The sequence below is a fragment of the Tiliqua scincoides genome, chromosome 4, assembly GCF_035046505.1.
Source record: "Tiliqua scincoides isolate rTilSci1 chromosome 4, rTilSci1.hap2, whole genome shotgun sequence".
Lineage (NCBI taxonomy): Eukaryota > Metazoa > Chordata > Lepidosauria > Squamata > Scincidae > Tiliqua > Tiliqua scincoides.
In genome coordinates this window covers 37161531-37188299 of record NC_089824.1, presented here as the reverse complement: position 1 = coordinate 37188299, position 26769 = coordinate 37161531, and the positions used below count along the sequence as shown (strand labels likewise).

General features: G+C 43.0%; 1 protein-coding gene across 3 annotated transcripts in view; it reads right to left on the bottom strand.

Moving 5' to 3' along the window:
• The window catches only part of STAU2 (staufen double-stranded RNA binding protein 2), a 229831-nt gene that overhangs the window by 14575 nt on the left and 188487 nt on the right, over positions 1 to 26769 (bottom strand). For 2 of the 3 annotated variants that reach the window (XM_066623814.1, XM_066623813.1), the window contains exons 14-15: positions 25787 to 25875; positions 22602 to 23729 (exon numbers count right to left, since the gene is read on the bottom strand). In XM_066623814.1, the coding sequence (XP_066479911.1) occupies positions 23636 to 23729; positions 25787 to 25875 (183 nt within the window). In that variant the 3' untranslated portion in view covers positions 22602 to 23635. Of the gene's footprint in view, positions 1 to 22601; positions 23730 to 25786; positions 25876 to 26769 lie in introns of those variants that run through there. The other variant, XM_066623815.1, reaches the window with a different exon arrangement.

Sequence of the window (26769 nt, the reverse complement as noted above, 5' to 3'; positions counted from 1 at the left end):
GGAAACAGCAGGAGCTCTGTGAACCCACCGCTCTTAAAGCTTTGCAGGCAGGCCTTAATGACTCTCTTAAGAAGTCAGGATTAAGAGGAAAGGGAGAAAGAAGAAGAGTGAGATGGGAGTTCTAGTATTGTGTATCTGTACCCTGAATGCAAGTGGGTTTGCTCCAAATTTTTTAAGGATTGCTTGCATAATTAAAAAAAAAAAAAGAAGCAACAGTGGGGCAGAATGAGTTTGACATTCACCCATTTTTTACTTTGTCCAAGCTCTGATCCCTAACCCGACAAACGTACAAGGTATTGCTGTAATTCAATTATAAAAGAATTAATAATAGGTATTTGAAAGGCATACTCTTGGAGGATATTAACCAAAGAATCTGTTTGTATATAATTTCCCAAGGAACAGATATGATTTTCACAGGATAGGCATACCTTTATGAACCATCTGTTTTGAAAATGTTTAACGGCCGACTGCCGCTTATCAGGCTAAATTTATCAGACCGAGACTGCAATCCTAACCACACTTTCCTGAGAGTAAGCCCCATTGAACAAAATAGGACTTACTTCTGAGTAGACCTGGTTAGAATTGTGCCCTGAATCACTTAAAACAAGCCTTTTTCAAATTCCAAAGCAATTAGTTGAGAACCTGTGAAGAAAAGGAGTGTAAAGAAAAAACATGGTTTTGTTCTGATGTGTCAGTCACTGAGTTTGCATGACTTAAAGAAAATGGAAGTCCCTAAAAAATAATTGTTTCCTTTGAGAGGGGATGCAGAGAGATTCCGTGGGGTTCTGAGTGGAATGTAGAATAACTGTAGACAATATCAAGAGCCATCACCTCTGGTTTGAGAAATATGGCTTTGAATAGTCTAGGGCTATTTCTTCAGAGGCTTTTGTGTTTCAGGAAAGGGACCTGAAAAAAGTTCCAGTTTTCAAATTTTACGTGACAAGCCAGGCTATATTTACCCTATGACTTTTGGAAGATCCAGGTAACCATCCATATCCCTATCTTTATGGTACATAAAAAACATTGAATGGACATCTGTTTCACAAGACATGGACAAGCACATTTGCAGGAGTCTTGGATCCCAAATCTGTAATTCTTGTCTTAAAAACGCCTATCCCATTAGATAAATACATGATACAGTTGGTGCAATTCTGCTAAGACATAAGCCATAATTTTTTGCCACTTTGGTGGGAATAGTTTTGCTTACTTTTAAAATTCCCTGTTGACAGTTTTATTTATTTACTCAGTGGTTAATGTGAAGAACTCCTTGCCACAGGATGTTGTGATAGCACCTGGTCCAGATGCCTTTAAAAGGGGATTGAACAGATTTTTGAAGAAAAAGTCCATCACAGGTTACAAGTCATGAGGTAGCTAATCTCTGAATGCCAGATGCAAAGGGGTAGCAACAAGATGGTTGCTTTTTGTTCTGTGTGCTCCCTGAGGCATTTGGTAACCACGGTGAGATACAGGAAGTTGTACTATATGGGCCCTGGGCCTGATCCAGTAGAGCTTATGTTTTATATCACTGCATATTTTCAAATTTGTTCTGATTATTATCCCATTTTTGGTTGCTTTGCATCTTGAGGAAAACGTAGGATATACCAGTAATATTTGGTTAAAACAAACATTCAAAAGAATGAATCATTAAATAAAAAATACTTGACCCTGTGATAACTTTTACGCATCAAAGAGAATTATGTAAAACAGGCCTTTGAGTGGGACAAGAACAGGGTCTGTCCTAGCACTGGAACAGGTCCCTTTATAATGGAAGTCAAGGGTTTCCTCATGACTTCATAGTTCTACCAAATTAAGATATCCAGCTCCAACACTTTCCTATTAAAGTAAATAAGAATTGCTTGATCCTACAGTTGAATATAACATATGGGTAATAGTCTGGATCAGGGTTCACTAATCTTACTGAAATTATCAATTCTTTTAAGTGTCAGCCAGACTGCATCTGGCCAGCTGTTGCCGATTAACCCATTAAACAGAAGGATGGCTGTATACTTTCTCTAAGCAACCTTTTCTTAAGCATTCTGATGTGACAGACAAGCAAATATGGTCCTTATGTTCCGGAAACAGAAAAAAGAAATGATCAGGCAACTACTGACTGGTCAGCTTGATGTGAATCAATACCTGGGAAGGTGCTAAAGCAAATTATTAAGCTGTCTGTGAGCATTGTTGCCAACACTGCTCCTCCAATCTGCTATGCCTGCATTCTCTGGCAATCTGTTGCCAACACTGCTCCTTCACATGTACATGTGTGACCTATACTTGTCATGCACACATAACTAAAATTGGGGGCATTAGCAAGCAGGAGGTCAGATCTAGCAGTGTGACAAGGTTTGGAATCCTTGACATGGATGAGCAGTGCAACCAATCTCAAAGTGCCTCAAAAATTAGGCTAACACTAACCACAAGACAGAGCTTTTCAAAGAAGATAAAGAGTTTATTAAAGAAATAATCTTTTGGGAAGAGAGAGAGAGATAAAAGTGGGGAAATCACCTATCCTAGTCTGCTGGTTTGCTTGAGTGTGAAGTTACCAAAATTGCTAACATCACAGTGGTTAGGAATAATATGATCATGCTATATACCATTGGATGCGTAATTTCCAGAAGAATGCAATTGAAAAACATGGGTGAAATATCTCCTTTCTATCAAAAGTTATCGGGCCGGATCCCAAAGGATCTCCTCTATGGAGAACTCATGCAAGGAAAGCGCCCTACAGGTAGACCACAGCTGCGATACAAGGACATCTGCAAGAGGGCTCTGAAGGCCTTAGGAGTGGACCTCAACAGGTGGGAAACCCTGGCCTCTGAGCGGCCTGCTTGGAGGCAGGCTGTGCAGCACGGCCTTTCCCAGTTTGAAGAGACACTTGGCCAACAGTCTGAGGCAAAGAAGGAAGGCCCATAGCCAGGGAGACAGACCAGGGACAGACTGCACTTGCTCCTGGTGTGGAAGGGATTGTCACTCCCGGATTGGCCTTTTCAGCCACACTAGACGCTGTGCCAGAACCACCTTTCAGAGCGCGATACCATAGTCTTTCGAGACTGAAGGTTGCCAATATATATATATCAAAAGTTATGGCTAAAAAACTGTAAAACAAAAATGCATGGAGCTGTATGGAAACTGAGCCCTGTTGTGTGTTTACTCAGGCGAACTTGCCTTAGTCCAATGGAAAGGGCAGGCTGAGAGGAATCCAATGACACCAAAATGGTCCCGATCTGATGAATGCAGCGTTCCAAAAATACTTGAGAATGAAGTTCGTCCCTCCAAGTTGATGAATGTATTGAAATCTATGGAAAGCAAAACTAGCGTTTACTCAAGAGTAAGCAAACATGCCTTGGCTCTTGGTCAGGTCAGGCAAAAGGGAATGTGAAGCCACCAGAATGGTCCCGATATGATGGAACTGGAGCTCAACAAATGCTCCAGAAGGCAGCCCCCCCCCCAAAGAATAAAGCAGAGGCTTGAGCTGGTAAGGTGAATGTTTTCTATTTTAGACTTGTAATGCTAGGTGGGTCCTTATATTGATATGCTTGAAATATAAGAACTTAAATTGAACTGGGCACTGGGTAGGGCTGAAAATCTCACTGATTTTTTTGTGGAGAGTGTTATTGCAGGCAGGCTACAGACTCACTTGGTGGATCAGGGTTGGCTTCCCCTTATTTAATTATTTATTTTTCTTTAATTATTTATTATAATTTGCTTGATGATGTCACTTCCAGCCATGACATCGCTTGAAAAATTAATTAATTATGTTGTATGGGGTGACAAAATTTATGGACCCCGGGGGGTAGCTACACCACAGCATGGAGGGAAGTTGCAAGTGGGGTGCCTCTGGACCCTGTGCTGTTCAATAGCTTTTTTCATGACTTGGATGAGGAAGTAGAGGACATGGTTATCAAATCTGAACATGACACCAAATACCCTAATACCCTAGATTAGAGCAGTGGTTGTTGTGCCTTTTGGTCTCTGGAGCCCAGAGTCTTGGGGAGTGCCACTAGCACACATGCAAAGTTTCAGGGAATCCCAAGCACCAGTGCAAACTGGGCAGTGGGAAGATGGCAGCCATTTATGGTGGCCTTGTGGAGCCCCTGAAGGAGTCTCAGGGAGCCCCCAGACTCCTAGGAGCACACTTTGAAAAACACTGGCCTAGAGGATAGGAACAGCATCCACGATGATCTTGACAGAATGGAAAACTGGGCAAATGCAAACAAAATGAACTTCAACAAGGATAAATGTAAAGTTCTGCATTTAAGTAGGAAAAACCAGAAGCACACACAAAAGTTTGGGGATATTTCCTGAGCAGTGGCAGGTATGAAAAAGACCTGAGAGTTTTAATAGACGACAAGCTTATCATGAGCCAGAGTGTGGCAGGGCAGCAAAGAAGGCAAATGCCATTCTGGTTAGACTGTATCAACAGAAGTATAATATCCAAGTTTCAAGAAGTAATGGTACCCACTATACAGTGGGGATACTGGGACCGACTTTAAAAGCATTTTAAAAACAAAAACAAAAAACCAAAATGGCCTGTTCTACACCTTTGCATGGTCAAACCACGCCATTTCCCAGCCTCTCGTACTATTTTAGGCTTGAAAGACCCATTTCCAGGTTGCACAGACTCTGTACAACCTCCTGCTGGAGGCTGGGAAATGGCACAGCTTACCACATGATTTTGTTTTTAAAATGCTTTTAAAGTGGACCCCAGTAGATTTTGGTATCTACAGGGGTTCCAGAATGGAACCCCCACAGATATCAAGGTCACACACTTTAGTTGGACCCCACCTGGAATACTGAGCCCAGTACTGGGGACCACAAGCCCAGAGGAGAGTGACTAGGATGGTGAGGGGGCTGGTGACCATGTCCTATGAGGAAAGGTTGAAGGAGTTGTGCATGTTTCATTTGGAAAAGAGACAGTTAAGGGGTTACATGATAAAATCTATAAATATCTGACAGGTTGTTCCATGAAAGAGGGAGCTAATTTGTTCTTAGTTGTTCAGGAGGGTAGGGCTAGGACAAATGGGCTGAAATTATAGCACAAGATATTTTGACTAAATGGGCAGGAGGTGTTTGGTAGGGTAAAGGTCTACCTTGCAAGGTGGTAAACACCCATCCTTGAAAGGTCATTAACCAGAGACTGGGCGGCCATCTGTCAGGGATGCTATATTCATAGGGAGTCTGCATTGGCAGGGGCTGGATTTGATGATCTTATTATAGGTCTTTTCCAAATTTATGAAGGTATGAATGCAATAAAGCTTGGTTTTGAGAGGTCCAGGCTCACCTTACTGAAATTAATCTGTCCCCCTTGAGGACTGCAAAGTTTGACCAGTTCTATTCCCAAGGTCAAATGCTTTGGATCTCTTCTGGTCATGAGCAAACAGTTTACATTAGTTGCATCTGTATCCAATACACAATAAGACCCCCTTTTTTGGTGCTGGATCTACAAATGACGTTTAAACACAGAGTGGCTAACGGTGTGCCACAAGGACTGGACAGGTTATCAGGCAAGACACCATTAAATGGTGATGCTGTCAGATAAAACAGTGCCACATTTTGGGCTGTTTCAAGCCTTTGCGATTACATCTTTAACACATCAATAACTTAGCCTCTGGTTAGTGTGGCTCTCGGAAGCATGACTAATCGGCAGATGAAAGTGTCTTTGTGGGGATTAGCTTTAATGAAAAGAAAAGGGATAGTTATTTTGGTAAGTTGAAATCTTTCATAAATCAAAGCAAATACTGACAAAGCAGGTTCATACAGTAAGAATGAGGCTATTGTGGGTGAAATTAAGGGAACAGCTACTTTTATATAAATCACAGGCTAGGGTAGCATCTGTCTGAGAGTCCATGGGAACAAGACCATTTAACTTCAGGTGTAAAGAAAGCAGTGTTTGGACACTGTTTAAGCACCCTTTAAAAAAAGAAAACCCAACAGATGAATGGCGCACCATGATTAGTTTTCCTCCAGTCATAGAAGACTCTTGAAATTTCCATGCGGGTTCTGCAGGGAGGTGTAATAGCTGGTGTGGGGTGTGGAAGCTGGTATTCCAGCCACAGACCACCTTACTGAACAGTTTGTCTTCTAATTGTCTTTCCAGATGAGTGTGCTACAGCACACGAAATGCACAGTCATCAATCAGTAGTTGCAAGAATCCAGAGTCTTTCCCCCATCCAATACAGAGATAAACACCTTCCCTTCCATCTGCTTAGTGGGGAAAACAGTATTTTTCCAAGCCTTAATTTACTGTTTCACTATGTTCATTGCATACGTGGCGCACATCTCTGAACAAATTTCACTGGCTTTCATCTCTTTTCACAGGGGATGCTCCAATTCCTAGAAAATATCCCTGTAATTCACTGGAAAAATGACTAAGGGGCACATGAATATGGGATCTAACCAGTTAAAGAGAAAGGGAATGACTCAAAAGCAGTGTATTCATGTGGGTGTTATGAGGCAAGCACAATTATTATCAGCTATCAGCAGAAAAAAAGCACTTTTAAACAGATGGTAAAGCAAGCCTGCTATGAGCATTTTACTTAGCAAATGCAATATTAATGAAGTGAAACTACATTTTAAGCTCTTTGCTTCCCCTTAACATCAGCACTGCTCAGTTATCAAGTTGATTGCTATGTTACGTACAATGCCAAGAGAGCCAACCAGATGGCATCTCCCCCTCCCCATCTCTCACCACAAACCTGAACCTCTTATTACATACGCAGCTTTCAGTTGACTTCAGTACTAGTTATCACAACGATCCTGTAGGTTTTCCAGCATTTGTCACAAGTGAAAGAATAAACCTACAGAAATTGGTGGCAGTCCCACTCCAGTACAGTCACTTACTGTTACAATCAATTCAAACACTTTTAAAATCATTATTCACATAAGTGTCTTCGTGAACGATGTCAACTGCCAGGTCACTGTTGTCTATTGTGGTGGCCATGTATGTCAAATAATTTGGATTAGAAGAAACCTTTCAGAACCTTCAGCTTATGGTCTAGGCTTTGTAACTCAACACCTACTGTCTCCATTAAATATGCAAATAAATGTGAATGCACTTGCTTATCTCCCAGGGTATACTGAGCTTCTGGTGGACTTGGCGATGGACACTGGCCACTGAAACCCCAGCACCAATTCTGGAAATTCTGCTTAGCCTTTCCTCTGGCTCTCATGTGTTAGCAGGTATTCTCTTCACATTTCTAACAGCCCAATTCTATCTTCCTCCCCCACTGGTGCAACGGCACCAAAACCAGGCACACTGTATTCAGTGGGGGGAGACAGACTGGGAGGCTTCAGAGAATGGGGATTGAAATCCCCTTACAACCCTGTAAGCCCCCTGCTCTGCAATGGGTCTCCTCAGACCTGCACCAGCGCTTTAGCTGGCGCAAGTCCAAGAACAGAAAGGGGGCAGGGAGGCTGCCCATGGAGGGGATAGGTTCCAGTATGCACTGTTGCTGCCAGATCTCCCCTTCACCCCTCCCTCCCTCCCCTGCACCCCCTCCCACAGCCTTCTTGTTCCCTGTTCTGCCCTCTCCCTGTTCAGTTTATTCCCCAGCACCATTCCACTGTCCCCTCCCCTGCTGTCTTACCTGCTCCGGTAGGTGACCAGTTATTTCCCAACATATGTGGAAAGGCTTGGGGTTTCCCACCAGCACTTGGGCAGAGCACTACTCTGTGTGCTACTGGGGCGCCCTTTATGGCTGCTTGCCAGCAGCAGAACATGCTGGTGGCTGGGCTCAAAAGGATTATCTTCACCATTTGAAGGGCAAGAACCTTGCTTTTCAAAATGAGTTTTTTTTCCCTTCAGGATGTTGAGGTCTACACCCACCCTGCATTTTGAACTCGCACAGTGCTAACTGCAGTATGTATACAACCCTTCATATTGCATGCATCACCCTGCTTTTCATTTTATCCTTCCTATAACTTCACTTGAGTCTATTAAGAAAGGGAACAGTACTAAAGCTGTAAGTCCACAGCAACATGCATGGTGAGATTCAGGAGCTGCTTACAAGAGTTTGTCCATACAATGGCTTCCACAAAAGTTGGTGTACACTGGGAGTATCACTTGAAAATGCAGATGCTCTCCCCATCCTTTGCAAGGCCATTTTGCAAGTAAGATGTTAGGTAGGTGACAAAACAAGGACCACTGAATACTCTCTGGCTAAGAAACAAGTGTATACCAATGCACAGGATTCTACAGTTGAGTTGGCAGTAGTAAGGATACAAGAAGGATCTTGCACTTAGATCAAATGTGTGTGTGTTGTGTTGGCAACCTTCAGTCTCGAAAGACTATGGTATCGCGCTCTGAAAGGTGGTTCTGGAACAGCATCTAGTGTGGCTGAAAAGGCCGATTCGGGAGTGACAATCCCTTCCACACTGGGAGCAAGTGCAGTCTGTCCCTGTTCTGTCTCCCTGGCTATGGGCCTTCCTTCTTTGCCTCTTAGCCTCAGACTGTTGGCCAAGTGTCCCTTCAAACTGGGAAAGGCCATGCTGCCCAGCCTGCCTCCAAGCGGGCCGCTCAGAGGCCAGGGTTTCCTACCTGTTGAGGTCCACTCCTAAGGCCTTCAGATCCCTCTTGCAGATGTCCTTGTATCGCAGCTGTGGTCTACCTGTAGGGCGCTTTCCTTGCACGAGTTCTCCATAGAGGAGATCCTTTGGGATCCGGCCATCATCCATTCTCACGACATGACCGAGCCAACGCAGGCGTCTCTGTTTCAGCAGTGCATACATGCTAGGGATTCCAGCTCGTTCCAGGACTGTGTTATTTGGAACTTTGTCCTGCCAGGTGATGCCGAGGATGCGTCGGAGGCAGCGCATGTGGAAAGCGTTCGGTTTCCTCTCCTGTTGTGAGTAAAGAGTCTATGACTTGCTGCAGTACAGAAGTGTACTCAGGACGCAAGCTCTGTAGACCTGGATCTTGGTATCTTCCGTCAGCTTCTTGTTGGACCAGACTCTCTTTGTGAGTCTGGAAAACGTGGTAGCTGCTTTACCGATGCTGCTTTACCGATCAAATGTAGCCCACTATTATCAAGCCTAACCAACAACTGGGTCTCAGACAAGTCTGCTGAGACCCAAGCCTGCTATCCGAGCTCCTTGCATTGAAACTGCCAGACATTGAACCAGAGGCTTTATATGGGCAAAATTTATTTCTATCACTGACCAATTTCTTCCTTCACTTGTGATAACTCTACAGCAAGAACATTAAACAGCTCCTGGTTCACTAAACAATTTTAACCATCCCTCCAAAATTCTCAACAAGTTGTGGCAAAATGTTCTGCTCACATTTTAACTCTTAAAGAAAATAGTTTCAAACATGTGCACACATGCTTACACAAATAAATAGACAGATAGTCCATATTTAAATGTTGCTTTCCTCACTATGAGGTAGCACCAACTTTATGATCGAATCTGACAGAAATCAGGTTGCACAGCAAAATACACATCCAGTTCTCAGACCATTGTCTGAAAAACAAAGTGGTACCCAGGAATACTGATGTTAACTGATCTGATTTGGGGGATGGGGCAAGAGAAAAGGTTGCTCCAGAGCTACTGGAGCTACTTCAAAGGTGATCTAAAGTCACTCCCAAACCTTCTCCCCACCCCACCCATGTCTTGGTGGTTTGAATGTTTTGTTTGGCCATTCCTGGGTCCTGGAAACCCAGGTTCAAATTCCAGTTCAGCCTTGTTTGAAGCATGGACAAGGATACTGAGCAAAATGCACTACTTAATAGTTACTGCACACACATGTGCAAAAACAAACCCAAGATCTAAATTAGCATATAAGCTGCCATTTTGTGACCGTTTCCCCAGATCATATTCCACCTTCCCAAGTGACTCTATCCTAGAGGGCAACATGAGATTTATTTCCCCTGTAACTGGAACATTCAGGTTACTATTTACCAACAAGAATTCAAGACAGGATTTCTCTCAAACATATTTGGTTGATTATGCACGGTTGCTAAAAAATCAATAAAGCTTTTACAAAACAAATTTAGAAGTAGCCTATAGGCTTCCCAATGTCTATATTGTCATATGTAACAGATTTATTGGTAGAGATGAGCTCACTGTTTTAAATAAATTCTTTCCACGTGGATTTCAAAGCTCTGAATTCTTAGTGAAGTACAACACAATTCATTCTTTCAAAATGCCAAGATTCTAATAAAACAGCCAAAAGGGCACTAGGGTACTAGATTATTTAAACATACTCTAATTTATTCATTTTGTTGTTTGTTTATGTTTTTAATACCACAGATCATCAATCTGATTAAACAACAGAGATGCACATGTGGAAATAAGCTTCTGTGCATGGACTTCCTGGAGTAAAGATTGCACAACAGGGGACAAAAAAACCTGCATTTGGCAACCTGCCTGTGCATCAGAACTGGCTATTGGGTATCTAGAAGCAGCTCCCACATCCGTAAGGAACTTAACAAGATGGGACTTTTACTCCCACAATTCCTTTATTCTGCCACTTGGGAAAACAGGTGGGGATGGCCTGAGCTGTTTAAACTCCCGTCCATGTCAGAGATTTCTAAATCTGTTGCTTAATATTTCTATCTATTGACGTAAAAAGACTGTAAACTGTACAGCTGCCTGGTCTGAGAAGCTCCCTCCCAAATCCAACCCTCATCTATTTTTCCTCCCAAGAAATTGCACCCAACCTCCAGTGGGAGAAATTTACATACAGGTTTGGTCTATATCATAAATTTGTCCATTGCTACTGAGGCTAAACTTACTGTTAAACCTTGATTGCCATTCAAAGTCCACACAGGTGTTGGTAATGTAACAAGATTATACATGACTCCCCAGTAGGGCTCTTAATACAGTCCTACAGCAGGGTTTCTCTTAGTTGAAAAGAAGTGGGAGGAGAGAACTGGAGGTTGGGGTGTGGTTAAGGGGACAGTACACAAGTATTTACTGGGTTTTAATACAGCATTTATACTATAGGCGCTCCCCCCTTGTAGCCATGGATTCAGTTATCTTTGGTTCTCCACATCCCTTGTACCCATTACCTTTGTTTTTCTTCTTACTGGTGGCACCAAGCAAGCATGTCTCTTCCTTTTACAGAATAATATAAGCAACAAGCTTACTGAATGACAAGCAGATAGCAGCCAGAATATAATCTTCCTGCTTCCCGTTACTGGCTGGGAGCCCAATCCTATGCATATCTACTCAGAAGTAAGCTCCATTAGTGTCAATGGGGCTTACACCCAGGAAAGTGTGGATAGGATTGGACCATGGGTTTCTCTAATATTCAGGCTGAATCTGCAGATACCAGATCTGTGGGTGGGGATAGAACGTTTCCCCCCCCCACTGGGGGGATGCCTGTCATGCTAACGTCATTCACTTACTTGATTTTAATACTACCCAATTACCTTAAAAAATTTTAATGTCCTCATCAAAATTTTAGAAGATCCCCCCTTTTTATTATGAGGACTGCATTGAAGGCTGTAGGCATTTCTAATTTTTTTAAAAATTCCTGCTAGTGGCGGTTCGGGGGGGGGGAGCTCTTGTTCTTGTTGGAATCTCTTCCCATTGCAACAAAAATAATAACAGGACCATCTGGCTGTTCAAACTCTTGTCAACCCATCCTGAACACGGGTCTGTGTCCCTGATAATGTTTCACTTTTACTGACAGCTTGGCCTTGTAGTTTCTACCCAACTGAGAACACCATGGCCTCCTTGTTTCCAATGGGACTAGTCAAGGAAGAGCAGTATACACTGCCTCGGAACTGGCTCTTGCATTTCAAGCCCTTAGGGGGATATTGCCTTTTGTCCATAAAGCATCTTGCACACTTCTGGTGCTGTATAAATAATGAAAACCAGCACAGCTCACATCAGATCAGCACTCTTGGGAATCCAGGCGCTCAGCGTTCTTGGCTGCTAAAAGGGACAAGGGTAGAACAAATAAACCCATAAATGCAAAATTGAGGCTAACAGCTTTTAAACTCACATATACAGCAAACAAACATGTTGTGCTTTTTAATAAGAGCTTGTCATACTTAGGGCACAGTCAGGGTTGGTTTCAAGGTGCTTCCATGAGGAGCAGAAAATCTTCTGAGTGGCAGCTATGCTGTTGCAGCGTAACTCACATTTGCAAGCCTCACAAAAAATGCAATCCTATACATAATTACCTGTAAGTGCCATTGAACTCAGTGAAGACAATGTCTGTGTCAACCTGCATAAGATTGTGCTGGAAGACTGTATTGATTCTTGCTAGTCCAACCAGTGCACCAGGGACTTGCAGGGTCAATGTAGGCAGCACAGTCCAAAACTGACTGTTGCATGTGCACACACCCAAATGTTATTACCTTTCTTGCAGTACCTCTTCCACCACCATAAACTGCTCCACAGGCCTGTGATACAAGCAGACCTGCTCCACCTGTTCAAGCTAATTCAGCTTTCACCTGTCCCAGTCTTCCAAGAGCTCCTCCAAAGTCCAGAAAGAGACAAGAGGCTGGTTAACAGCCTGTGCTTGGAGCTGCTTGGCTGTCCCACCTTGTTGTGTCTTGTCCCTGATTTTCTTTGCTCTGCCTTTTCACTTGGTGTGCTCCCCAACCCTATATGCTTTGAATCTTCTCAGCCCTGTCTACCTGCCTGTTATCTGTACATCTCTTCTTCAATGCAGATGCGACACTGCTGTACTGACACACCCCCCCATGCATTTAGTCCCTGGACCCCCCAAGGTTTTTGGTGGCAGGTGATGATTAGCTGGTGCTGTCTTTTTTCATCCTCCTAATAGGAAGAAATCTTCAGCAGTAATGTCTCACAGAGCCTCTTGAGAGAAAGCCCATTGGCCCATGGAGAGGGTGGGAGCACATGAGATGCTGCAAAGTTTTTGGAGACATGCTTGCAGCAGGTCCGCCACCCACCCTTCCTACCACCCAGTGGGAGTGTTCTCTGAAGGTCTCATGATGATACAGGGGCCTCTGTGGGATATTCACATTTGTAGATGGGATCCCAGGTGGAGTGGTGGCATTAGTATCTCTGCTGATTCATGCCATCACTGCTACAAGTACTGGGGCTTTCAGGAGCAGGCCCTCAGATTTGCCTGATGCTTCTAAATTTTCTGGGTTATAATCCTGCCCAGGATTATCTCCTTCCCCAGTCCTGCTGTTCTGTTACTGTACTGGCTTGCCCTGTGATAACCTCCTTCCAATTTTGAGTTGCAGATTAAAGAGCAAGATCGGTTGTGGTAGAGGAAGCTCAGGCTCTGATTCAATAAGGAACTTTAGCCCAAACTATATGTTGTATATAAATGTTGGCAACAGTTTTTTTAGAATAAAAAGTTATTAATCAGAAAAGGTAGGGGAAGGAGGGGCATTTCCCCAAATTTCACTTCCTTTTCTGATGGTCTTCAAATGGATGAGAATTGTGAAAAGCAAAATCCAGGGGCATGCATTTGACATTCACTCATATACTACCTTGGAGACCTACCAGAGTCGGTTCTACCCTCTCTCCATGTGTGCTTGAGTTTCTATGTCTCCTGAACTTAAGAGCTCCCAGAGCTGGCCCATCCATGAGGCCAACTGAAACTGTTGTCTCAGGCAGTATGGTGGGGAGTGCCCATCTCTGACCACTTACCTCCTGCTGCTCTTCCTCCCCCCATTCCCTAGATTAGAAAAGGAAAAGGGGGACAGAAAGGAAATGTGGAGGGCAGAAGAGTGCTGAGCTAGAACGTTGGAGAATGGAAGGAACAGAGCTTGGTACAGCATTGGTTAAAGGGGGCAGAATTTGGCATGCTGCCTCAGGTCATGGGCTAGCCCTATTGGGAGATTCAGGGCCCAATTCTATTCAATTTTCCAATGCTGTGCAACTGTGCCTATGGGGTTTGTGCTGCATCCTGTGGTGGGGAGGCACTCACAGAGGCCTCCTCAAGGTATGGGAACATTTGTTCCCTTATCTCAGGGCTGCATTTCAGCTGCACCAGTGCTGGAAAGTTGGATAGGATTGGGCCCTCAGTGGGCAGGTTTTTGTTCATGATTAGGGGCTACAGAGACGGCCTCTTCAAGAGCATAGACGGCCTCTTCAAGATTCTCCCCAAGATCGGATGTCCACCCAAACTCTTCAGCACCATCAGATCTTTCCACAAGGACATGATGGGCACTGTTGTCTTCGATGGCTCCACATCAGACCCCTTTGACATCCGAAGCAGAGTGAAGCAGGGCTGTGTTCTTGCGCCAACCTTGTTTGGGATTTTCTTCGCTGTCCTGCTGAAGCAGGCCTTTGGAACTGCAACAGAAGTCATCTATCTCTGAACCAGATCAGACAGAAAGCTCTTCAACCTCTCCAGACTGAGAGCAAAGTCCAAAGTCCAGCTGAAATGTCTGCGTGACTTCCTCTTTGCCGACGATGCAGCTATCACTACCCACTCTGCCAAAGATCTCCAGCAGCTCATGGATCATTTTAGCAAGGCCTGCCAAGATTTTGGACTGACGATCAGCCTGAAGAAAACACAGGTCATGGTTCAGGATGTGGACTCACCTCCCTGCATTACAATCTCTGAGCATGAACTGGAGGTTGTCCATGACTTTGTGTACCTTGGCTCAACGATCTCCGACACTCGTTCTCTCGATACCGAGCTAAACAAGCGCATTGGTAAAGCAGCTACCACGTTTTCCAGACTCACAAAGAGAGTCTGGTCCAACAAGAAGCTGATGGAACATACCAAGATCCAGGTCTACAGAGCTTGTGTCCTGAGTACACTTCTGTACTGCAGCGAGTCATGGACTCTTCGCTGACAACAGGAGAGGAAACTGAACGCTTTCCACATGCGCTGCCTCCGATGCATCCTTGGCATCACCTAGCAGGACAAAGTTCCAAACAACACAGTCCTGGAACGAACTGGAATCCCTAGCATGTATGCACTGCTGAAACAGAGACGCCTGCGTTGGCTCGGTCATGTTGTGAGAATGGATGATGGCCGGATCCCAAAGGATCTCCTCTATGGAGAACTCGTGCAAGGAAAGCGCCCTACAGGTAGACCACAGCTGCGATGCAAGGACATCTGCAAGAGGGATCTGAAGGTCTTAGGAGTGGACCTCAACAGGTGGGAAACCCTGGCCTCTGAGCGACCTGCTTGGAGGCAGGCTGTGCAGCACGGCCTTTCCCAGTTTGAAGAGACACTTGGCCAACAGTCTGTGGCTAAGAGGCAAAGAAGGAAGGCCATAGCCAGGGAGACAGACTAGGGACAGACTGCACTTGCTCCTGGTGTGGAAGGGATTGTCACTCCCGAATTGGCCTTTTCAGCCACACTAGACGCTGTTCCAGAACCACCATTCAGAGTGCGATACCAGTCTTTCGAGACTGAAGGTTGCCAACAGAGGGGCTGAAAATTAGTTAATGACCTGGGTGGGTGATGGGTGGTTTCTTTCCATATGTTGCATGGCTTGCTTACAGGATTTATCTGTAGCCATTTACTCCAAAGATTCCCTTCAGTTGCGCGCTGGTCTTCTGCATACTTGAATTCAGAGGCAGATTGGAGAACCTTGTAGGATGGGCAATCCTGTATTATTGATTTTGCCATGTAACATGCAGCCAAAGAAAATATGAGGTGCCTGTTCAGCTTGCATGGGGTGACTCCTTGGCTCAACAGGCCTTACCAATTCCTCATGTGGAATGACAGTACAAGTTATTATGTGTCTACTCACTTTCTTCCCTTTAAGAGCAATGAGTCATGTAGAAGGCTGCTTCTGAGACAGACCCACAGCTCTTTTATGGCTTAATGTGATTAGCAATCAACATCGCTTCAAATGGTCTGTTAACTTAAAATCAGTTTGAGATGTATCAGTGCATAGCCACACCAGACAGGCTGTGATTTCCAGCTAAGAAGGAATTACACTCACAGAGATCTGCTTTTATCTGCCCAGCAGCAAGGCTTCTACTTATCCAGAATTAAGGATGATGAATCCCTTACTCACACAGATGGCTGTAATGTGCTGGCACAACAGCTCAGAGGACTGGAGAGGGGGTGGAGGTGGAAGGACCCTAGCATTGATGCAAGCATTGATGCAACTTATCCCCTTGCAGGAGGTCAGGTGCCCAAATCAGGTTCCAATCTCAGCCATTAGTGCTACTATATCAATGCTTCTTTCCTGTCCCCTTATGGCATAGCTGATGATGACCCTCCTCAGAGCAACTTAAGATGACGTATTTTGATGTGAATCTAAGACCACATAAAACAACAATACACAGGGCACAATCCAGTAAAGTTAAGCATATTTGTTGCATTGATTTCAAACTGAAAGCTAAGCTTAGTTCTCTCCTGTTGATATCAATGGAACTGAAAGCGTTAACTTTGGCTGATTTGTGCCGTTTATTTTTTAATAATTTTCAGATAGAAATGGAATAAAGAAAATGTACAGAAAGAAATAACATACCAAGCAGGGCACCACTGAAAAGAGCAATGCATGTGGATTTTTCCAACATGGGGAAGTAAATGATTGATCTTGATAAAATTGCCCTATTAGGCTGTAATCCTTTCCTGGGAGTATATCCCACTAACCTCAATGGAGCTTACTTTGAGTAAACATGCATAGAATTGTGCTGTTAATCGGTTTTGTCTAACAGCCCTTGAGGGCGACGTTATGATTGTAATACACATGAAATACCCTAGAAACGGGTGGTATCCCATACTGCTGAAAAGAAGAACACCTGTGTATTGAACCAGATGGATTTTCCTGGATGGATTCATGACTAGGTGTGAGTTATTTTTGCAATTCAGATGGCATGTGTGTAAGAGACAATTGCATGAATTATTTTGACTGGATCACTGTTCCACTCCATCACCAAAAAGACAATTACTATGCTATTTAAATCCAAGAGCTCACTGATGAAAGCTGCACAGAATATTCCTTTAAGGAAATACAAGCAATTCCCTGTCTTTGATGTGAAGGAAGTTTGTCTGAAGGGCTCATCTTGGGAAGCATTTCTAAACTGTTAAAAGCTTTCTACGGTCTCTAATGCCCAAAATCTCCCTGCATAGGAAGAATCAATGAAGGCAACCTGAAGGCTCAGTTCCTTCTTCATTCCTGAAACTAATTTTTAAAAATTAGAATATTAGCTTGGGGCTTCCAAGCTTTTATCTGTAAACAGGGATGTCGAGCAGCTACTGTTAAATAAAACATGAAATTCTGTAAGCAGCTGGGTTTTTTTAAAGGAAAAAAAAAACCAAATACCACAAGCAATCACTGAGTTAGAAATTTCTCAACAATTGAATCACAAATGGAAAATCAAGTGTCTTAAATAGAAAGCATAAGGCTCCAATGCATTTTGAGCAAAAAAAAAAAAAAATCAAAATCAGGGTTATTCAGTGGAAGGGTAGTTAAATCTCTTTAGCATTCAGTCTAAACAGTGGTCTTACTGAATTTGCGAGTTAGACTTATTTAAAACATTTCTATGTTTCTCTCTTGCCATTTTTCCCAACATGTACGGGCTTGTCATGGTTTGGTATTGCAAGAACCCTGCACATTCCTTTTCCTTTTGTACTTGGTGACTAGTAGTAACGTCTAACTCCGATTTTCAGCTAAACAAGCCCGTTACGGTTTGTGCTTGCTTGAAAACTAGAATTTGACCCTGGTTTGTTATTGTGTTTTGCACACAGGCGCAAACCATCATTCATATTAATGAAACTCTATAAACTAAAACTGCAATCCTAGGCATACTTACCTGGGAGTAAGTCCCATTGAACTTAATGGGACTTACTTCTGAGCAGAAATGCATAGGGTTGTGGTGTTAATTTCTTTAACAGCTAATAGTACTTTTTGGAATGTGCAGAAGGGCTCCAAACAGGATGACAGGTCAGCATAACTCATGTGATGTAGTAGTTAGCGAGTCAAACTAGAATCAGGGAATTCCAGGTTCAAATCCCCATTCAATCGTAGTTTCCAGGGTGATTGGACCAGTTGCTCTCACTCAACCTGACCTACATCACAGGGTTGTTGGGTGGATAATATTGACAGAGGAGAAACATGTGGACCACCCTGAGCAACCTGAAAGAAGCACAGGATAAAAATGTCATTAATAATAAAAAATCTTCTGTCCTTACCATACTGGCCACACAAGCTAGTTTGACTATCAAAATGTTGGGGGTGAATATAGACACCAGTATAGTTTATAACTGACCATAGTGAGCTCAGAGGAATAAGAAGTTATGCTGGTCATACCCACAAAAAATTAAGACACATGAAGAATATGCTCCAGTGCAACTGTTCTGTATCTTGAACAAGAATCCACACAAGTGATTTTCTCCCCCTCCCCCCCCCATAACCTTAAATAATTTGCCAGTTGCCCTGGGAGAAAATCAAAACAACACATGTGGTTTATATAACCAATATAAAGAGAAATTCATAAAGTTTAGAAAAAAATAAACCCCAAATATTGCAAATAGAGTAAATAATACAAAAAATCAATCTGAGTTTTCCTGCAGCAAGCTGACTCAGTGGACTTTGCCAAAATTGCTCATGCATTTTCTGTGTAATTATGAGGTCTCCTTCAGAAATTAAGTTAAGGAGTTAAGTCAGATAGAGTTTAAAAGAGAAGATGTTTCAGACCTCATTGATAAATTAAAAATCAATAAGTCACCGGGCCCTGATGGCATCCACCCAAGAGTTATTAAGGAATTGAAGAATGAAGATGCAGATCTCTTGACTAAGGTATGCAACTTGTCCCTCAAAACGGCCACGGTGCCAGAAGATTGGAGGATAGCAAATGTCACGCCTATTTTTAAAAAGGGAAAGAGGGGGGACCCGGGAAACTATAGGCCGGTCAGCCTAACATCCATACCGGGTAAGATGGTGGAATGCCTCATCAAAGATAGGATCTCAAAACACATAGACGAACAGGCCTTGCTGTGGGAGAGTCAGCATGGCTTCTGTAAGGGTAAGTCTTGCCTCATGAACCTTATAGAATTCTTTGAAAAGGTCAACAGGCATGTGGATGTGGGAGAACCCATGGACATTATATATCTGGACTTTCAGAAGGCGTTTGACATGGTCCCTCACCAAAGGCTACTGAAAAAACTCCACAGTCAGGGAATTAGAGGACAGGTCCTCTCATGGATTGAGAACTGGTTGGAGGCCAGGAAGCAGAGAGTGGGTGTCAATGGGCAATTTTCACAATGGAGAGAGGTGAAAAGTGGTGTGCCCCAAGGATCTGTCCTGGGACCGGTGCTTTTCAACCTCTTCATAAATGACCTGGAGACAGGGTTGAGCAGTGAAGTGGCTAAGTTTGCAGATGACACCAAACTTTTCCGAGTGGTGAAGACCAGAAGTGATTGTGAGGAGCTCCAGAAGGATCTCTCCAGACTGGCAGAATGGGCAGCAAAATGGCAGATGCGCTTCAATGTCAGTCAGTGTAAAGTCATGCACATTGGGCAAAAAATCAAAACTTTAGATATAGGCTGATGGGTTCTGAGCTGTCTGTGACAGATCAGGAGAGAGATCTTGGGGTGGTGGTGGACAGGTCGATGAAAGTATCGACCCAATGTGCGGCAGCAGTGAAGAAGGCCAATTCTATGCTTGGGATCATTAGGAAGGGTATTGAGAACAAAACGGCTAGTATTATAATGCCGTTGTACAAATCTATGGTAAGGCCACACCTGGAGTATTGTGTCCAGTTCTGGTCGCCGCATCTCAAAAAAGACATAGTGGAAATGGAAAAGGTGCAAAAGAGCGACTAAGATGATTACGGGGCTGGGGCACCTTCCTTATGAGGAAAGGCTACGGCGTTTGGGCCTCTTCAGCCTAGAAAAGAGACGCCTGAGGGGGGACATGATTGAGACATACAAAATTATGCAGGGGATGGACAGAGTGGATAGGGAGATGCTCTTTACACTCTCACATAATACCAGAACCAGGGGACATCCACTAAAATTGAGTGTTGGGCGGGTTAGGACAGACAAAAGAAAATACTTCTTTACTCAGCGTGTGGTCGGTCTGTGGAACTCCTTGCCACAGGATGTGGTGCTGGCGTCTAGCCTAGACGCCTTTAAAAGGGGATTGGACAAGTTTCTGGAGGAAAAATCCATTATGGGGTACAAGCCGTGATGTGTATGTGCAACCTCCTGATTTTAGAAATGGGTTATGTCAGAATGCCAGATGCAAGGGAGGGCACCAGGATGAGGTCTCTTGTTATCTGGTGTGCTCCCTGGGGCATTTGGTGGGCCACTGTGAGATACAGGAAGCTGGACTAGATGGGCCTATGGCCTGATCCAGTGGGGCTGTTCTTATGTTCTAGAAATAAAACCTCTTATTTTCACAGTTCTGCAGCAGCAATCAGATTCATCAATAGAAACCATATTGTAGATCTGAGAAGGTATCCACAGCAATGTCATGGATCCTTTCCTTGGTGCAAATCAACCTCCGTCATCTGGCTGTGTAGACAATGCATCAAGAGCTTGTAGGCCACAATAATCAACATGCACTTGTGAGTATAGAAATTACTCTTGGAACATGCACCATCTGTTGAAAGGTTAAATGTGCAATTGGAGGCCATCTTTTGGGCTGACACAACCAGTTCAAATTCCTTCTTTTTAATTACATTAAAGCCCTTCAGCTTTCCTGAGGAAAATTCATCTCTGGTGTGCAATTGTGTGCTTCGTTGGGCCTTAGGGCCTAATTAAAATATTACTTGACAATAAAATTAGACTTGTAACCTGTTACAAATGGGTCCCTTAGCCCTTTAAAATAAGAGTAACTGTACTACATAATTCTTCACTGTTGCGCTGAGCCACAATCCTTAATGAATCTGAAACCTGGCTCATGAAAATGGTATCATGGGTAACAGAAACAAATCCTGCCTGTGGCTCTGTAGGACTAGTAAGGACAAAAATAGCAAAGCTCGTTTTGTCAGGAAATTGCTTGGATAGGTGTTGGAATTCACAGACAAAAGAGCATGCTTATAAGCATTAACATGAATAGTCCATGGCTACATAGTTACATGACTTAGGGCACAATCCTAACTGCAGTTATGCCGGCATAGGTGGCCCTGGAGGGTCACAAACATTCCGTAAAGCATGTTTGCGCCTCCGTGAGTGGGAGCTGCGTTGGTGCATTCAGATGCGCAGAAGTGTGGATGGATGCAGAAGCCTCCGCCGTGGCTCCCATGCCGCTGCTTGCTTCCGTGCTGCTGCTTGACACAAGCGGCAAAGGTAGGTGTCGGGGGGGCGTGGGAAGGGGCGGGAGGGGTGTTCCTGGGCGGGGGGAGGGTGGCCCCGGGGGGCAGGCGTGCGGGGAGCTGGGGGCGGAGCTGGGACCCAGCGGTTATGCCGGATCCCAACCCCTGTCCCCGGGGTGAGCGGAGCGGCTTCAAGCCGCTCCACTCTCCTCGGACTGGTGCCACCTCCGGAGGTGGCGCAGGTCTGAGGAGACCCATAGGGGCACGCAGCCCTTACCCATGGGTAAGGGGAAGAGCTTCCCCTTGCCCGTGGCTGAGCCGCTGCTCGCTGCAAACCCGCCTTGGATGCAGCACAAGCCTCCTGGCTTGCCTGCTCCAGCGCAGGTTTGGATTGCGCCCTTAAAAAAATACGATCATGGGTAGAAAATCAGAATATTTCTTGATATTAAGACTCATAAGACAGTAGAAGCCTGTTCACAAATTGGTTTCCATTGTTGGCTGTAATGCACTCGCATACAGTTTTTGGGCAATGCTAAGATACTAGTACTTAGCAATGACGGGTCCAGATGTCCATTGTGCTTCCTCAACTTGAGGACATATGCTTAGTTGAAGGGCTGGTTGCATAAAAAGCAGATCTGGCCTCTTCTTCCAATGGTTAGCATGTTTCTTCATGAAAGGTGATTCTAATATATGCAGTGCAGGTTCTGTGATCTATATATGTTTTGCAAAACTGGTCCTATTTTTATAATTCTACTTTTCACCAGGAACAGTAAAGAAGCCACACTGGAGCCCCACCCTATTCACCACTTTTAGCTTCTGTGATTTTACCCACATATTTTCAAGCCTGTCTCCACAACCAGAATGGCAAGAAACATGACTGGAAGACAACAAAACACAGATATGCTGAATTGTATCAGTTTCTGCCCCTGTATAGAATGATAATAGAAGCACAAGCCATTTTGTACCCTTCTTTTTGTGGAAAGGTGGAAAAGCTTCTCTCACATCTTCAATTTGGTTCTCAGGTGTTAAGGAGAATGTTCCTGTGTAAACATTTCCTACAGTAGGACATTCACTGATAACATGAATTTTATATGAAGAAAAGTTATATTCTTCAAACACACTACATACCATGGAGTTATATTCTCCAAACACACCACATACTTCACTTTGAACTCACCTTAAGTCAGTTCTCCTTAGCTACTCTGCTTTTTTTGTTAAAATTGTGGTTGTGTAAAGGTACATATTCACAGTTTCCTGGTCACGTTTGTTACACAGTTGGTGGCTGAACATGACAGCAATGCATCAAAAAGGTAATCCTTCAGAGGAATATTTCAGATTGCTTGTAAAATATACACAGGCCAGGATTTTCACAGAAGATAGCTGCATGATTGGAAGTGCTGCCTAATCAGATTCCACTGGTAGCAGGAAATAGATGGCAAGTTTGCTTTATATTATTTACAATTGAAAGAAGAGACAACACAAGTGCAGAATACATGAACTGATGTGGTTTTACTGCATTTGGCCATTGACGTGATTTGAATATGCTGGTACAGAAAGCAAATGTAAATCCCTATTTTTACCAATTCTGGAATTTTCACACATCTGCTCTGCTGTTTTTCAACCCTCTTCCCAGACAAAATTTCCATCCTTTTCTGTGGTTTTGGGTCAGAATGCAGTTATTAAAAACACTCAGTTGATGCAAATGGTGGGTCGATACAAAACACAGAATGGGGTGTAAATGTGCTTCACACAACATAGAGCAGAATTAAAAGGGAGGGAGGGAGGGATGTGATCCTGGGAGGCTAGGCGCCTAGTCAATTGATAAATGGCAAGGGAAATCGAATACCATCACCGCTTTCTCCTGGAGTACATTGGGACTGGTCATTAATAACATGAGTTTATATGTAAGCAAATACTTGTCATGATTTAAACTTCAGTTTGCAAACAACTCAGAATAGTGCATCTTACAGTCATAACGTATTCCGCAAGAGGATGAAGAATGAAGAACGTTGGCATAAAAAGAGAAGCTGTATATATGAAGACAACAACTACAACTCTCACAGCACTGTCATTGGTTAATTTTAAAATATTCAAGCATAATTAAAAAAAGAGGAAAGCTGAATTTATACTACACTATGAAAAAGTCATATAACTCAATCCAATGGTGACTTTTTATCACCTCCAGAGTATTAATCAACTATAAACTTAACTTTTTTTTTAATCCATTAAGACTTGCTGTTTAAAACTCTGGTGGCTTGGTTGGAGTTTTGCTATCTCTGGAGCAGTTTGAATTATTATTTGCAATTAGAGTTTTAGAATTGGAGGGGAAAAGAGTCAATGTTTTATTTATCTTCCCCTCACAATAAACAGTACTACGTATATCATCTCTTGTGTTAGAATAGTGTTGTCTTCACATAAGACTCAAATAATGATATTAGTCATTCATTTCCTTGTACACATACACCCTATTGCGTGTTGACAGGTTTATAAGGATGCAGTGGCAGCCGCGAGTGCTGGGAAGCTCCTAGACGACAGCCTTTGAATCCTTGCAGTCCTGAGCAATGGTGCCTGAGTTAGTCTGTTTATTGTCTGCATTTTCTCCCAGATGCTTGACTTGTCTGAAAGATTAATACATGAACAAGAGTGGTAAGGTCCAGGGTTGCACATCTTTAAGACATTTTTATTAGCAGATGGCACATGAGATTCAAAGGTCAGCACAAGGGGGGACATTTTAAAGTGAAACAACAATATTTATGTTCAGATACTATGCTGGTGAGATCATGTGGTAAATGGTTCTGATTAAATTAGTTTACAAACAGCCACTATATATCAGTTGAAAATTTGAGTCCAACTCTTGCTTTTCCCCTACAGTGCCCATTTACTAAGAATTTGCTCCTACCTAGAACAGGTTCAGCCAAAGGAAAAGGAATGCAAAGCCATCTATCCATCCTTTGTATGCAAATGATTTGGTGCCTTGTAAACCTGATCTTAATAACTGTTGTTTTAAAAAAATATTTATTCATATATTTATTTGATGCATAATATTTTCCTATTGTCTGCATTTGTACTTTAAAAAAAAGAGAGAAAAGGAGTATCAGTTGGTCTTCCTTTGGATACAATATGATATTAAAAGTATCTTATTTTAATTTTTACATTTATACACTGTTCTTCCCCAAGAGTTCAGGTTGGGGTGTATGGTTCCTGCCCTTTTTATTCTCAAGAGAACTCTGTGAGGTAGGTTAGGCAAAGTGACTGGCCCAAGGTCACCCAGTAATCTCCAATGCTGAGTGGAGTTTTGAACCTGGGTGTTGCCTGTCCAAGTCTGAAACTACAACATAGTATATCACTGCACCCATAACCATTTCCCATCTACAGGCATCACATAGCTGGACACAGATCATAGCACTTATTTAATAGATTGATGCATAAGGAAATTAATACCACCTGTGGTGTGCATGTGAAGCAAAGCAACAGCATTTGCTCCACTGTGCAACTCTGTTAACTTTCCACATTGGTTGCTTCATAGTTTATTTATAGTCCATTTATAGTTTATGGACTAGGCTGCAATCCTATACACATTTACCTGAAAGTAGATGCTAAAGAACTCAGTGGTATTTACTTTTGAGTGGAGAGGTACAAGATTGCACTGTTAGTGATACCTGCTCCATTCTAGCAATTCTTATAGATGACATCATTTGCTCACCTGTCCATTTGGACTTCCCTACTCACTTATGTGAGGGGAAAGCACCCAGTACATGAAAAGGTGCACAGTTCCGCTTCCTCCACAAAAGTGAATAAAAAGCCCTTTTGTGCAGCAGCAATGGTTGCACATCAAAACATTCACATTGCTCTATACTGGAGGTGGGGGGGGGGAGATACTTTTTGAAGTGCTTAATTACAAGTTTTCTCATTTGTGGAGACGCTGCCTCAGAATTATTGAGGTTGAAGTTGAAGTTCCATCTTAAAAAGGCCTATCTTGTCTGGCAACAATAATAGACAAAAAAATTATTTACTGGACTAAAAGAACAACATTCAAATACTAACACTGCAGTCCTATGCATATTTACCCAGAAGTAAGCCTCACTAGGTTCAGTGAGATTTCCTCCCAGTAATGAGCACAGGATTGCAGCCTAAAGACGTCATGCCAAAGTAGCTGGTTAAATCAATGCCATTTCGAAATGATCAGAAGTACAGTTGGCCCCCGGCTATCTGCAGAAGATTTCTTCCTCCCCCCCCAATACAAAAACCTGCAGATAAGTGAATCCACAGGTTGTGACCATCACAGGACCTCCAGATGTGACCAGAAGAGCCTTTGGGTCATGTTGGAAGGGAAGCGTTCTGAGGCATGGGAAGGTTGTGCATGACCTCCACGCGCCTCAGAAGGCTTGCTGGAGCCTTTTTAGTAAAAAACCAGAAGTGCCTTTCAGAAAGCTCTGGCAGGCCCTCTTGCCCCATACTGGGTCAAATCTGCAGGTTTGGAACCTGTGGGCAAGGAGGCAGACCAGTAATTCTGAAACTTGTTCCTGGAGACAATTCCAAATTTTTACAAACTTTACATGCATATTGGAAGAGAGAAGACCATATAGTTTTGAAAAATTTACACCATTCAGTTAAAAAGAACCAACAAAAAATTGACATACGTGGTCAAAGAAAGAATACTTGGAAAGTGACTTACTTTTCAAGTGATCCATTTTCAACCTTTATAGTTCCTTCCACTGGATCCAGGCCTTGTTCTGAAAACTGTCTCAAGGCACTTAAAGCTGCCTGTAACAGGAGAAATTTTAAAATAATTATGAATAGCATATCATTAGTGGTATGTATGGAATGTTTTAATACATCCAATATATATTTCAACCCAATACATCCAATATATATATTATATGATGGTGATGGTAAAGATAACTGCTATGGACAAGGTAAGAAAACAAAGGTTTATCAGTTTTCACTGTGTGTACATGAGTTTCATCAACACTAATGAAGGCTGCTGTTACATTGTCATCTCAGTATTGCTCATACTTGAAAACAAAAATTCTCTGTTTACATCCACTCTATAAAATGAAGTCATCGAGATGCTTCTAGTGCAGTGCTTCCCAAACATTTTAGAACAGGGACCCACTTTTAAAACAACCATCTATTGCGACTAACTAGACAAAAAAGAGATATAGAAAGAAATAATATTTTGTTTATTATTAATAATTAATAAATTATTAATTACTATTTCTTGGATGGGAGACCGCCTAGGAATACCGGGTGCTGTAGGTTTATACCATAGTCTTTCGAGACTGAAGGTTGCCAACCAACCAATTACTATTTGAAGTACTATGCTCCTGAGGCTACTAGAGACCTTACATATAGTATGTGTGCATAGACATTTGCTTGACTTTCCCTAGAAATGGAGTTCAAGGACTGTTCCCCAAACCTTTACTGTCATTCTAGGATACGCAAAAGGCCGAACTGGAGAGCAACATGTGCAGTTATGGACTTCCAGGCCAGACAAGAGGTTGCAACTGGGTTCACATGTGATCAACGACATGCTAATTACAGGAGAAAATCGGAAAATGTGACATTTTAAATTGGAGGTATGAAGATTACCTCATACCATGTGTTAGCATTCCAGCTAACAATTTTCTTCTGCAAGATGGGCAAGGGTGCTTGCAA